Source organism: Penicillium chrysogenum (genome assembly GCF_028827035.1).
Source record: "Penicillium chrysogenum strain IBT 35668 chromosome Unknown utg000005l_segment0_segment0, whole genome shotgun sequence".
In the NCBI taxonomy this organism is placed as follows: Eukaryota; Fungi; Ascomycota; class Eurotiomycetes; order Eurotiales; family Aspergillaceae; genus Penicillium; species Penicillium chrysogenum.
Window position 1 is genome coordinate 8,434,151 of NW_026622753.1, and position 14,172 is coordinate 8,448,322.

The following is a 14,172-nucleotide window of genomic DNA, read 5'->3' on the forward strand; positions in this document are numbered from 1 at the left end:
ACCTCCCATAACACTCTTCTCCCACAAACGTCCTCTTCCCACTTCTTTTCTTCATCTCTCTTGCTTCTTTCTGCACCACATTCTTATTGCACAATCTTATCCATTCAATCTCTCATTTTTATCTTGATCAAGTTTTTGCTTTTTGTCAAGATGGCGACTCCGGGTCGCCCTCAATTTTTCTGTACCCGCCCTGATGGGACCTTGACCCCACTGGTAGCTGTCGATGAGCTACCCACTAACGTCACCATCCGTGCTGTCTCTCGCACCCTCAATGCTGGAGAGACCCAGGGTATGACTAGCTGTGGTCTAGCTAACCGACGTCCTGAGCCTTGGTCTGTTGACGGGGTTACCCGGTCCTCTGAGCGTGACGGTGACAAGAAGGAATCTGTTCCGGATATGCACAGCCTCCTGCTGCAGGTCCTCACGAACAAAAACGTTCCTGATCACATGCGGGCATCCGCGCAGGCCATCCTCTTCCAGGGAGTCGAGGGCTCTAACAGGCTTGCCGGTCAAGGCACTCCTACCAATGGACTCTCTCCGACCGCACCAAGCTTTTATGCCAAAGGACATCATGGCAATAAGCATGTATGGCTGAGTCTCCTGGCATGGTATAGTGCAAGTTTCTAACCCTTTCAACGCAGGCCCCAAGTTCGAAGAAAGAGTACTGTTCGTACTGGATTCGTCACGGTGAATGTGACTATTCTCAGCAAGGTAAGTTGACTGAATGGCTGAGACCTATGAAGTATTGACTGACGCCGTGTTGCATAGGTTGCCTGTACAAGCATGAAATGCCCGATGAGAAGCACTTGATCGAGAAACTTGGCCTTCGGGATATCCCTCGTTGGTACCGGGAGAAGCACAATGTGAAGAGTCTCTTGCACCCCAACCAAAACCGTCCGCAACTTGCCATTGCGGATCAGCCGCCCATGCGGGCCCTGCCATCCCCAGCTTCGCCTACCAACGAGGGCGGTGCCAGCAAAATGCCCACCACCCATGCTAACTCGAAGCTGGACAAGTCCCCTCCTCGCGGACCAGCGAACCGTGGAGGTCACAGCGGCTTCGGCAGCTACAACCAGCATCGAGGTGGACGCACCGGGGCCGCGCATGGACATCATGGCAATACCTGGAAGGGTACCCACCGTGGTGGCCGTAACCGAAACATGGCTTCTATTCGTCAAGGGATTAGCAGTGACAGCGAGCGGAGCAGTGAGTGGTCCCCCGGCATGGAATCCGCCCCAGCCACCTACGAATATGGGTCTCACGGATTTGGCGGCAACCAAGTCTGCACCCCGACTCCCCCGGCCGCTGTTCCGGCCTCAGTTCCAATCACCGTCTCGGCTATTGGTCATGTTTCTGCTCCCATGGCTGCGCATCAATCTCTTCTGGATGATGGTAACTTCCACGGAAATGCCTATTGGAAGCTCAATGAGCTGACCGAGTGTAATGAAGATATGTTCGAGGATGCCTCGAACAAGCCGGTCGACGCCCATCACCATGTGCAGCCCCACGCCATCTACCAGCACAGTTCGAACCCTTCTTCTGATGGCGGTGTCATGCTCCCGAGGGAACCCGCTGTAGCCTACGATTCGAACTTCAGCGCATTCACCCGTGTCGATATGCCTTCTCGCAAGGTGTCAGAGTCCAGCGGCTCCCACGCTACCGTCCAGATGAATTATGGACCTTCTACTCCCCGGATCGGAGATCTCCAGGTCACTGAAAACGTGCCTTTGAACTCGGCCGACACCCGTGTCACTTGGGGTCCCATTGGAGGTCCTATTCTCAAGCGCACATCGCCACCTGCCGAGCACATTGCCCACTTGTTTGGACCGTACTCAAACAATCAACACGGCAACTGATCTGATTGCTTCGACACTTTCACTCAGGCGGGCTTGACCTGCGGTGGTCAACGTGACTATTTGCATGGCTCCGCTCGTTGATCGATTCCATCCTTTTTTCGTGCACTTATGAGATCTGGTGCATCGTCGTGGTTTTCCCTTCGATGTCAACCTACCAGGTAAAATTATGCGATATCATACACAGAGACTATACCCAAGCACGAAAAGTGGCCCAGACAAGACGACAATCATCAGACGTGAGAGATCGCATGGCAGTCATGGACATTTTTTCTTTTCTTGCGACGCGTTTATTCTTTGTCGTTTCTTTATTTTTTGTTTCTTTTGCGTTATTTTTTGTTTTTCTTGATTGGGAAGTTGTTGCCCGTTAATTAACACGGGTGGAATCTGTACCCATATGGAGTTGTTATTTCGTTTGTGATTGTCTTTATTTTCGATTCTGGAACTGCAACAAGGCCTTGTCCTATCTGTCATGGACAGGATACCTAGGTATTCTTGTTGGTTCGAGTATAGATGAGTCGGAAGTTGGCTGATGACGAGGTTGTGGTTGGTTCTGCTGACCGACTTCCTTGTCTTGGCAGATATCTCACACCAATTTGATGCGTTGATTTCTTTTCACTTTTTCTTTTTATACTACCGTTTCCAATTCTCCAGTAGCATCTAGATACTAGGGAGCGTTGAAATAGAGCTCTCTAGAAAATAACATACTTCACGGTGCTAAGTCGAGAGGCAAACTACAAGGAATGGAGTAACAGCGAGCCGCCAATGCATGGAATAAAATGACTATAGTACATTCGAAAGAAAAGATGCCAAAAATCCTGAAATATGCGCCCGCGCCTCGCAAATGTCTGACAACAGTTTCTCAAACACACCCAATATACAGTTGACGAACATCTATTACCGGCGGGCGACCTTTTTCCGAGCGCCAACCTTGACAGCAACGCGCTCCCGCTCGTCAGCAGCCTTGGCCTGGAGGGCAGGGTTGAGCGAAGGCAGAGTCTTGATAGCATCGGAGACAATTGAATTACCGTCCACAAGGGCCGCTCGCGTCTCCTCGGCTGCTAGACGCTCCCTGCGCCGCGCAGCCAGCTGATTCCGACGGGCCTCGGTCATGTTCCAGGATTCGGGGAATTGCAGTCTGGTCTTTTGCTTGTGGTGGCGGAGGTCGAGCGGGATATCGGCGAAGGAGTCACCTTCCTTGGCCTCCTTGATCATGGAGTTGACCACATCTGCCAGGTAGCGCTTGTTTTGGGCACGCGAGCCGAACTTCTCACTCGACATGCGGATAATATCGGTCTGCGGGTTGTAGCGCGTACCGGCCAGCTTGAGGAATGTTTGGCGCTGGGCTTCGGTGAGATACTTGGGGGTCAGATCTTGGGATGCGAGTTCCACGACGACCTTGGGCTCGGCCGGGTGCTGTTCACCCATGTAAGTAGTGTAGCGGAAGCGGAGGATGTGGGTTTGGGGAGGCAGGGTGAATGGTTTGGCGAGCTCTAATAGTTCAATGTCAGTAGATGGAAGGTATGGTCGTAGTGAGCAATTGATCTTACTGCTCAGCATTGGCATGTCCCATGCTGTAATGCGGGCATATTCTCTCATTTCACGGTGCAATTCCATCTCTGCGTGTGCCATGGAGGTGATTTCGTCGTCATTGATTTCCTCGTCTCCATCCTCGAGTATGTTCACCAACTCGTCTGGCTCGTCTTCAGCCCAGAAACCAGGCCGACGGGGGCGGATTTCTTCGAATCGGAGATCCTCCTCTTTATCAATCTTCAAAATGCTCTGCTCGAGTTCCTCAAAGGCCGCAGCGCGCTTCCTAGGATCGTTGAATTCGGCAACCATGCGGGTGTTCTCTTCGTCGAATGCCGCGCGCTCCTCGGGAGACATCATATCGTACATTGACCGCTGCTCCTTGGTCAGGAGATCGACTGAATACTCAGGCATTGGGGGAAATCCTCCGGTCTGAGTTCCTTCGGCGGAGGAGGAATCACGGGGTCATCCTGGACGCGATTGAGCGGCGAGGCTGAGAAGTACCGGGCAGAGGGGGCCATGAGGCCCCTCCGGGCCAAATTGCCGGCTGGGCGAGTCAATAACCGAGCTGCTGAGGCCATTGTCGAGGGTATAGCGTGGGTAGGGACAAGATCTCAACTACGATGTTTTCCGCTTCCACTTTTGCGAGGTTCACCGCCATACGCTATGCCATATTCAGACTAGCGTGGGTCATATGCACGTGACGCCATGGTATATGATTGCATCTTGATCTTTGGACTATTCTTTCATCTCGATAATGCATCTTTTTACGATTCCCCTATGTGAGGGACGATAATTGATTGTGAGAGAACCTTCCAAGGTTGATTTCTCTGCCCACTTCGACACAACATCGCCACGATGAAGCTATGCTTTGTGACTGTGGGGGCCACGGCTTCCTTCCAGAAACTACTTGAACAAATACTTAGTTCACAATTTCTCGAGACGTTATCCAAGCGTGGCTACACCCATCTTCTTATTCAGTACGGTAAAGATGGCCAGCAAATTTTCCAAAACTTCATCGACAGTGACCAGCCCCACCACGGTCTCACCCTTGGAGGATTCGATTTCCAGCCGAGCATTGATGCGCAAATGATGATGACCGTGGAAAGAGAGGCGCTTAATCAAGAGCGTGGCTTGATCATTTGTCATGCCGGTATGATGCATCACTATCTCGCGTATTGAATATGTCAGGCCTTGATTCACTTACCATCTCATAGGAACTGGTACTGTTCTGGCAGGACTTCGTCTGGGTGTACCCTTGATTGTAGTCCCCAATCCAGACCTTGCCGATAATCACCAGCAGGAACTGGCAGATGAGCTAGAAGCAGGGAACTACGTGATTAGTAGTTCGGTCAAGTAAATGATCTATCCTCCTTTGTCTATTCGGCCAGTCTAGCTAACCTCTGATCAGTGATGTGGGCAATGCTATTAGCAGAGCAGAGACTCAGAAGGCCGAGGTATTGTCTATGCGAACTGGAAATACAACTCTTGCGGAAAGTATGTCTGACGAGTTGGGCTTTTTGGACTAAAGGAACCCCTTTGGTGTCCTACGAGGACTGATTCCCACCCATCCACTTTTGTCCACTGAACAATGGGCTTGGGGGCTGCATTATATCACGAGTTATGACGTTTCATGAAATCAAATGGGCATCCGTGAAGCAATTGATCCAAGTTCAGTCTGTTCGGTCTATTGAGTGTCGAGATAACGTCTGATAGACCCATGAAGAGAATCAATTACTTTCTAAGCTCATCCGAACCACTACCGATTAGATTTTGACACATAACTATTTGAGCTATGTTTCTTATTATACAATGAACTAATCAGATATATTCTGATAATTCTGTAGACTTCAATTCTATTGTGGGTTCAATTTACCAGGCGTGGACTAAGAGTGGCCCAAGCTCCTTGTTGACAATTCCCGATTTGCGGATTTGCGGCTTCGCGTCCACTCCTGAATCAACAAGAACATCAACGCCCAACCACCGAACACATTATATGCGCCTTCAGTTCAACTCCCACCCCGCTATTCCTCCGAGTCGCCCATTCTAGGCCGAGAGGCCGTCTATACCCGCGCTTGTCCTTATCCGACCTCAACCTCCCATCCACACCCCCCGCAATGGCAGAGGCAACTCTTCACAACGTGCCAATTGTCATCGACAATGGAAGCGGGACAATCCGAGCAGGCTTTGCCGGAGAGGAGATTCCATCATGTTATTTCCCGTCGTTTGTCGGTCGTCCCAAACACCCGCGCGTAATGGCTGGTGGTCTGGAAGGGGACTCGTTCATCGGGTCCCGTGCACAAGAACTCCGCGGACTATTGAAGATCAGATATCCTCTGGAACACGGCATTGTCACGAATTGGGAAGATATGGAATCCATTTGGCACTACGTCTACGAAAACGAGCTCAAGACCCTCCCCGAAGAACACCCCGTCCTCCTCACGGAGCCACCGCTGAACCCGCGCGCCAACCGTGATATCGCAGCCCAACTCATGTTCGAGGCTTTCAACGTGCCGGCCTTGTACATGTCGATTCAAGCCGTGTTGTCGCTCTATGCGTCTGGCCGGACCACGGGTGTGGTCTTGGACTCTGGTGACGGTGTCTCCCACGCAGTGCCGGTCTTCGAGGGTTTCGCTATTCCCAACAGTATTCGGAGAATTGATGTTGCTGGTCGTGATGTTACGGAACAGATGCAGTTGCTGCTGCGGAAGGCTGGACATGTGCTGCACACTAGCGCCGAGAAGGAGGTGGTGCGGATGATTAAGGAGAAGGTCTGCTATGTGTCGCTGGATCCAAAGCGGGAAGAGAAGGAGTGGATGAATAGCTACCACAAGTCTGATGCTAAAGCGATGGACTACGCTCTTCCGGACGGTCACAAGATCAAGGTATGCAATGTCTTGGAATATCATTTCTGGATTACAACAATGCTAATGAACTCACCTCTCAAGATCGGCCAAGAACGTTACCGTGCGCCTGAAATCCTCTTCGATCCCGAGCTCATCGGCCTCGAGTATCCCGGTGTACACCAGATCGTGCAGGACGCCATCACCCGCACAGATCTCGACCTGCGAAAATCGCTATACCTGAATATTGTGCTTTCCGGAGGTTCAACACTGTGCAAGAACTTCCCTGATCGATTGATGCGCGAGATCAAAAAACTAGCAGTCGAGGACATGAAGATCCGTATTTCTGCGCCTGCTGAACGCAAGTACACCACGTGGATTGGTGGTAGCATTCTTGCCGGGCTGAGCACGTTTAGAAAGGTATGCAACACCCCCGTCATGCCAATGCATTACAGCTAACTAAATGACTCTAGATGTGGGTAAGTGCAGACGAATGGCACGAGGATCCTGAGGTGATTCACAAGCGATTCGCATAAAGGACTCGCCTGTGACGAAAGTCTTTGATATTATGGTGGCCTTCTGCCGAGTCACTCTGGGACCAATAGCATCCACTGCGTCGAACGCGATCCCCAAGGCACCATCTCCAATCCCCAGAACAAATACAAGAAACAGATCTTGTCAACCTGGATCGATCATTATGCAATTGGCAGTGCATACCAAGAAGTGATCGACCGTCACAAATCCGAGTCGGGTCCCCGGCTCTTGATACCCCAGTTTCCATTTCCTATCCAGCTCATGTTCTCTTGGCATCCGCTCCGACTTTATTGCAAATACAGTCTCTTGCGTCTTGGGGATGGTTCTACTCTAGACATAATTTACTCGGACATACCTGCATACACAAGTTGTTGTCATATTATATTCTCTCTCATCTGCGTAGCTTGGCTGAATCACAATAGGCAGTGTCGCGCGAGGCTACATATGCAATTTATTTAGAAATATATGAGTGTACAGTTACACTCATCTTATTCGTTCTACCTCTAAACGAAGAAGACAATAATAATGAAGACGTGTTTGTTCATTCTCCAATTCGCCTCCCATCTATGAATAGTTGGGAGCCCAACATACCCAAATTCAGATGGATGGGGCTCACTGGGTAACGGAGGCAATTTCTTTAATTAATGAAAATCCTTGTTTCTGTCAATGCTGGCCTTGATATAGAGATTAAAGGAAATCAAGTATACATGTCGCCACATATCAACTTAGCCCCAGTACCGAACACCGAGTTCAAAGAAAATACAGTAGAATGGCAAATCGAACTTAAGAACATCCATGGACCAAAAGAACAAAGAACACGATTATAACAAAGCCAGTAGAATATTCCAGAGAATGAACGAAGAATACCTGTTTCTACTGACATCCATGGGCCAACCAGAATACCATATTCCGGCTGTCATCGCCTATCCGCGGCTACAACGCTACAACTGGATGCGACATCTGTCAAGCCCAGATTCGCCATGAGTGGAACCAGTCACAACGAGAACATCTTAACCAAATCTACAACTACTTAATGATGTAATAGAAAAATATTGAAGACATGTAATCCAGCCCGGGGAAACCCAAGCATGCAATTCATTGTTAAACTCATGGCTAGAAAGTAGTAGCTCAGAGTGGCGCAATATTGGGGGAATATGTTGAAAAACAGACACAAGGAAACACAGAAAAGTGAGAGATGAGAAAATAAGGGCGGACTCCGAGAATGATGCAGCCAGACAATTGTTGTTCGATGGCGCGATCTTGGTGTTGAATGAAACTCCGTAGAGAAGAGAACCCGGTTTCCAGAACCTGGCGTTGATGCAGGGTGGTTTGGCTCTTTGGCTCGAGGCGCAAATTAACCACAAAAAGACATAATGAAACGCCAGTTTGCCCATGATTGAGTGAGGAGGTTTCGATGAGATAAAGAAATGTTGGGGAAGACGTATGAGTGGTTGGGACTTCGCCGACACATGCAGAGAGAAACATGACAGGTAGAAAGGGGTCTTGTGGCAAGACACTCCTCAACGGATTGGTATCAACGGGATGTCGATGTTTCGGTCTGGGATCGGTGAAGTCCCTGATTAAAGATAAGACGTGGTGAAGAAAGGCAAGAAACTTTTTTGGTCGTTATGTCGTTGATGTTGATATCGGCAGTGGAAACCAGAAGTGTAGAGAATATGCATCTAGGCAGTACCCTTCAGCTTGCCCCAACCCTTCTCCAGCCCACGACGGGCCATATCCCGCGCGCGATCAGCCACGGAGCCACTGCTGGAGTTGGTGGCCGTGCTGGCGGCGGAGTACTTGCGACTCAGACTGGATGTGCTGTAGTCGTCGCGGTACATGGTGTTGCCGGCACCACCACGGCCGACGTGGTAGACGGGGGCGGCCTGGCGCAGATCACGTTCGAGTTCTTCATCGAAGCTGAAGATGGCACGCTCGCTGCTGCTGTGGACGTTGCCGGCTCCGCCGCGGCCGGAGATGAAGGCTGTTGGGACGCGAGAGTCGAGACGGGCTAAAGACGCGGGACCGGTTGCGCTGCGCGAGTCGGTGGTCTTGGTGTTCTTGAGATTGACGATATTCCCGCATCCTCCACGGCCAGTGTAGACGGCTGGACGGCCGGCGTTTGGCACTGAAGGGTGTGGCTCAACAAGGCGATAATTTGATGTAGACATGTTGATATGTGATTCAAAGTAGATCTGAAGTATAAAGTATAGATAAAACAGTCTATGCTGTAAAGACTATAAAGACTCCATCCAGTTGAAGAATTTGCAGTTATGGGTCTTAAGCAAACAGCGGGGACTTCCAGTTATATAGTCCCTGGGACCTTTTTTGGAGTCATTCCCAGATCCAGGCACGACATCCAGTCACAAGGTGCTGTGGGGTTTTTCTTTTTGATTTTTGATTTTTGATTTTATTTTATTTTATTTTTTTATGGGAATTTTGAATTTATCCCTTTTTCCCCATCGTCATCGGTGTACCAGCAAGAGATATTTCCATTTTGGATGCTATGTCAGCACCTGCATGTGTCCTGAAAAACCCCTGTGATCTGGTTAAGGAATGTGATTGGCCTTGGCTCTTCCCCACACGATACAACTCTTGCCGCTTTTACAAATTGTCCACTGGGTAACCAAGTCATCTGACTGGGGCTACTCCACCAATAGTGAGTGGCAAGACGTAACAGAAACTCCCTTCCCAACCAATGGGGATTTCCATTACCCCCAGGAAATGCAGAAAAACCACGCATTTTCAGGATCATCGAGTGTCCAGATCCCAATACAATTTTGACACTCACCTGGGCACCTCCAGGGCTGGGCACCTGGGCACGTTATTATCCCTTGTCAGCACACACCGCAACAGGGGCCATGTCTCAATCACGTCAGGTGTTGCGCAATTTAGGCAGTAGTATTGAGTATGTTGTACTCCGTAGCCTTGAGGCAATAGAAATAAAATACTCACGATGTATTATCAATACCAGAATACCAAGAGAAAAGGTATTTTACTGCTCCAGCAATAGCAATTGCATCATTCACCGGCCCATTCACCGGCCCGTGTCCACTTTCTATTTCCAGAGAACAGGGGCTATTTGTGCAACACATTTTTGCAATTCATAAGTACCAGTGATGTCAAACTGATGGCTACATCCATGGATGTGTGTGTTGTACAAACTGGTATATAATGCAACTGTATAAGTATATCCATGGACATGTATACTCCAGGGCTATATTTGGGATGAATAACAATATCAGATCGATAAAATATATGTGCTGTACGTACTGAAATTTCAGGACGCGCTAATGTACGATGACCCCATCGCGCTGAAATCTGCGGGATATTCTTCCTTAGCCCGCGTCGATCCAAGTCTAGGGCTAGTTCGCTGCACATGGTACCTGTCTTGATCAAATAATTCACTCACCGTAGGAGTACCACCTGGGCAATGCCTAGACTGCCGAGAATGGTGTCCAGGTTGACCCCTTTGTGATTCAGTGCCGAGGAGTCCGAGAACAGGCCAAGTGTCAAGTGTTCCCCAGATGCTGAATGACGTTGAAGAATAAAACCGAAAAGGAAAAAAGAAAAAAGAACAAAAAAAAAAATCTCTGGTCGCTCATGTGCTCTGACTGGCCGAGAGATCCGAGCGGCGAAAACAGACAAATCACCTTGCCATCCATGGATGCCATGGACGTGTCTGTGCGTTTTCCATTTCCCCAGATTTTCTTTTCCCCAACTTTTTCGCTGAGAGGTGCGTCCGGCCTTTCCCCTTTTTACTCGATAGGGGTAAAGTGTAGGAATGCCGTGACCTCACGTGTTGAGGATACGTGTCTGCTGAGACTGACACGGCTAATATTGTCAGGTCGAAAAATCACATCCCGATCTCCCAATTGGACGAGACTCAGCACCTGACTTGGAGATTCTTCAGACGTACATCATTCTGTTCCCCCTCACATATCAAACACAACTATATAATAATGCGCGATTAAACAAACCCCGAGTACTCCGTCTTACATATCCAATATCCATACACGTACTTAGCTAGCTTGTTCCATCTACTCCGTACTCCGTACAAACAAAAATACACCCCGCTATGTGCCATTAGATAATAGCGCAGCACCATGACACATGATTATCATTGTCGCCAGGTCGAGGCCCGGCAACCGGTTAGGCTGGCGGCTCCTAGCCGGGCATGACTACCCAGGCACCTAGGTAGTATTACCGACATACGTTGGCGTTCAAGGATTGAATGCCAGCACTTCCCTGCTTATCCGATAGTACCGGTTCTCGCATTTAGGCTTTGGGTGCTGTTCTTATTGAGTAATTCGTGTCATCCATGGATCTTGCCAATTTACCGTTTTAGCTAGCTCTGTGCTGGTCGATGTGACCTTCAACATATTTCTATATCCCGATCGGGTTGTGTTACGTCTGATATTGCCGGGTTCGGAGGCTATCAGCTCGTTGGGTTGGAATCTTGGCTGGCTTGGTACATTCATGTATGTACGTGGTGTCGGGGTTGGGATTAGGACCTTGGGGATCAGTTGTCTTCCAAGGTTGCTAATCCATGTCTCTCATTGTTGTAGTTGTATAAATCTGAAACACCTTTCATGGAACACAGAAAAACAAGACTTCTGAACCTGGTCGACAGACATGTCTAAAATGCTTGTTTGTGGATTCGTGATACATTGGATAATTGAGACTGTAACACTACGATAGCACAATGGTTTCGGCAAAAGTCCATTTCGAATCTCAAATGATGCCAAGACACGACATTCATCATTCATGTCACCAGATTCCCATCCTTCCATGTTCACTTCCACCAGGCTCCAACAATCATGTGGAGATGCCCCTTGGAAAGACATCCCAATACCAGAGAACAGCCTAGTTCCCAATCCCCAGCCCTGTTCTTGAGCCTTTCGCGGCCAGACATATCACCCGCCTCGCCAAATCCGGATACGCAATACGGGGTATCATGTCGAGTCTCGTCCTGCTAACCAGAAACCCCATTGTTGGCCAAAGCACCCGTCACACGATCCTTGTACTGGTAGGGCTCATCATCACGAAGTCGGCAGCGGAATGGACCCGCAGCCTTGACAGCAAGAATAGTGCTCACCAGCTGCACCAAACGAGAGACATAACTTGAATTGAGCTTCTTTGATCCGGCCAGATCAAACGTGATCTCTTCCACCTTGTGCCCCTTCGGAACAGCCCGACAAGCTGCCCTCCAATCTGAATTCAGCGTAATGAATTCCCGTCCCTCGGGGTAGGTAATTTGGTCGATGGAGACGAATTCGAGACTTGGGTATGGAAACGGCATCGCCTTGAAGAACTCGCGTACCTCGGGCGGCTGGTCGCGAGAATGACGTGTCCATCCTTCACCGGAAAATCGGTCCATGCTCAGCGTTGGGAGTGGGTTGTTTATGAACTGATGCATGGGGACGAGTCGAAATTTGGTGGCTTTCGGACGGGCTGATTCTGTGTTGGAGAAGTATGCTTCGAGGGCCTTTGGGTCTTCGAAGACAAATGTTCTGGTCGAAAGGTGGTCTTGGAGTTCGTTGAGTGGCACTGAAATTCGAGGGGTTCCGGATGGGGTGATTGGGCTTGCCATGAGGTCGCCGGCGCTGAGAAAGACAAGCATCTCGGTTCCCAACATGAGGATCTTGGCCCCGGCGGCGAGCTTGTTGATCTCCGTTGTGGGCATGGTGGTCGCCATTTTGAATCGAGGGACTTGACTCGGGGACTAATTCAGATGGATGGCATGAGAGCGAAGGTAAAGCGACAGGATGTGCAAGCGTTGACCGCGATGGAAATGTTTGTCACGATGCACTTCCTTTGGACTCATATGGCTAATCTCACCATCTTTTCACCTAAAGCAAACTTGAACAGTGATGGGGTTGCCTCACAAGAAAAGTGCACAAAAAACCTACACTGAACTCCCACAGTGATCTACCTAGTTCATTTGATGCTAACAACATTCCAATATCCTCAATACAATATCCCAATCTCAGGGAATTTCAAGCTGAGCATTTAACGCCCCTTGGAAACCACCAGCACATTTGTTTAATCCATTGACAGCCCTGGACACAGATTCCCATGGATATTAGGACTGAATCATTCTGTTTGCTTAGAGGCTGCCGCAATAGACTCAGCCGACTAAAAATGTCAACACGACTCACGATCCTCAAAGACATTCCTCTTGCTCCCCTTTGAGTTCTCATCATGTCAGCCAGAGACCTCGCCAAAGATATCTTCATAATTTTGACGATAGAAAATATCACTCTGCCACAGAGCCTTTGTGGCTAAGGGCGGTTCTTAGATCTCCTACCAATGTCTAATTTTGGGCGTCATTGTCGTAAACACGCGGACTCAAGAATCTCGCCCACTTCTTCTTGAAGCACGGTGCCCGGGAAGCATATCGAGTATCCTCATAGTACATTGCTGCAGCTGTGCTGGTACAGCAAATGATTTGCTTCGATATCAAGCTTTCTCGGATTTTCTCCCTCCGCATAATGCTCAGTCGGTTTTTGCAATTGTTGACAACGAATATGCTGACGCTCAAAGATTCTGCCTGCTCACTCAGAGTACAGCAGCGGATAGCCGGCAGTGCGCCATATCGTGTTTTCCATATCAAATTTTGACTGTCATGCCGCCAATCTGTTACCTACATATGTACATATTCTAGTGATTAATTCTTAAAATATTAACTTCTACAGGTTCAATTTCTACAATCTCTCAGTTTGTACAGTCAATAAAACATGCAAATACTATATTTACGAAATGTTATGCTGGCAAAATACGATATGGCGTGCTGGGTGACCATACACTGCCGTAAGTAGGGCTTTCCTCCAAGTACTGTCTTCCTCCTCCCGTATTTTTAGATCCAGTTTCCAGATGTCGCAGCGATGAGCGAGAAGAAGAGCAGAATACACTCAAGCGTCTCAGTACCTCATCCATCGTGCGTAAAGGTGGTATTTGAGTGGTCTTCCTACACGCTTAGTGACCTTAATCATGCCATTTCATCCTTTAGTATGCTCGAAACTTCAAAGTACCCAAGTTCATCAAATTCCAGATATCCCAAGATAGATGCAGCATTAACTACGAATTCTTTTTGTAGGCTTGGAATTAGTCAAAGTGTCCTTGTATAGTTTGGACTCCTCTTGCCAACAAGCAGAGCACTGCTACACTAAACATAACCATTAGGGCTCGCTGCCTTGTTGCAGGGGTCTTCAAACGCATCACCGTGGCTTTGACAGCGAATTCAACAAACGCATCATCCACCAGGAATAGATATCGCGGCTGCGCAACCTATGCGCATAAGCCGTAATGATTTTATGCGCGTAACGACAAACGAAATAGTTAAATAGATCGGTCCGTAAATATTACTTTCCTCTTTCTTTCGCCTATCGACAGATACATTACTGCATTAG

General features: G+C 48.9%; 6 protein-coding genes across 6 annotated transcripts; 3 read left to right on the top strand and 3 right to left on the bottom strand.

Moving 5' to 3' along the window:
* Positions 1-150: 150 nt before the first annotated feature.
* Positions 151-1,856, top strand: N7489_011569 (uncharacterized protein; the record flags this gene model as incomplete). Its single annotated transcript, XM_056717318.1, has 3 exons — positions 151-585; positions 642-711; positions 769-1,856. 3 exons carry the CDS (start codon positions 151-153, stop codon positions 1,854-1,856), a joined length of 1,593 nt encoding a protein of 530 aa, XP_056564940.1.
* An 894-nt stretch (positions 1,857-2,750) lies between these two features.
* Positions 2,751-3,797, bottom strand: N7489_011570 (mitochondrial 37S ribosomal protein mS35; the record flags this gene model as incomplete). The annotated part of the gene is made up of 2 exons (XM_056717319.1): positions 2,751-3,346; positions 3,404-3,797. The coding sequence occupies 2 exons, from the start codon at positions 3,795-3,797 to the stop codon at positions 2,751-2,753; spliced, it is 990 nt and encodes a 329-aa protein (XP_056564941.1).
* Positions 3,798-4,241: 444 nt separating this feature from the next.
* Positions 4,242-4,912, top strand: alg13 (N-acetylglucosaminyldiphosphodolichol N-acetylglucosaminyltransferase catalytic subunit ALG13; the record flags this gene model as incomplete). The annotated part of the gene is made up of 3 exons (XM_056717320.1): positions 4,242-4,536; positions 4,601-4,739; positions 4,795-4,912. The coding sequence occupies 3 exons, from the start codon at positions 4,242-4,244 to the stop codon at positions 4,910-4,912; spliced, it is 552 nt and encodes a 183-aa protein (XP_056564942.1).
* Positions 4,913-5,500: 588 nt separating this feature from the next.
* On the top strand, positions 5,501-6,762 carry N7489_011572 (actin-related protein ArpA; the record flags this gene model as incomplete). Its single annotated transcript, XM_056717321.1, has 3 exons — positions 5,501-6,268; positions 6,332-6,646; positions 6,700-6,762. The coding sequence occupies 3 exons, from the start codon at positions 5,501-5,503 to the stop codon at positions 6,760-6,762; spliced, it is 1,146 nt and encodes a 381-aa protein (XP_056564943.1).
* A 1,680-nt stretch (positions 6,763-8,442) lies between these two features.
* Positions 8,443-8,931, bottom strand: N7489_011573 (DUF3602 domain-containing protein; the record flags this gene model as incomplete). Its single annotated transcript, XM_056717322.1, has 1 exon — positions 8,443-8,931. The coding sequence occupies one exon, from the start codon at positions 8,929-8,931 to the stop codon at positions 8,443-8,445; it is 489 nt and encodes a 162-aa protein (XP_056564944.1).
* A 2,804-nt stretch (positions 8,932-11,735) lies between these two features.
* Positions 11,736-12,458, bottom strand: N7489_011574 (uncharacterized protein; the record flags this gene model as incomplete). The annotated part of the gene is made up of 1 exon (XM_056717323.1): positions 11,736-12,458. One exon carries the CDS (start codon positions 12,456-12,458, stop codon positions 11,736-11,738), a length of 723 nt encoding a protein of 240 aa, XP_056564945.1.
* Between the last annotated feature and the right edge of the window lie 1,714 nt (positions 12,459-14,172).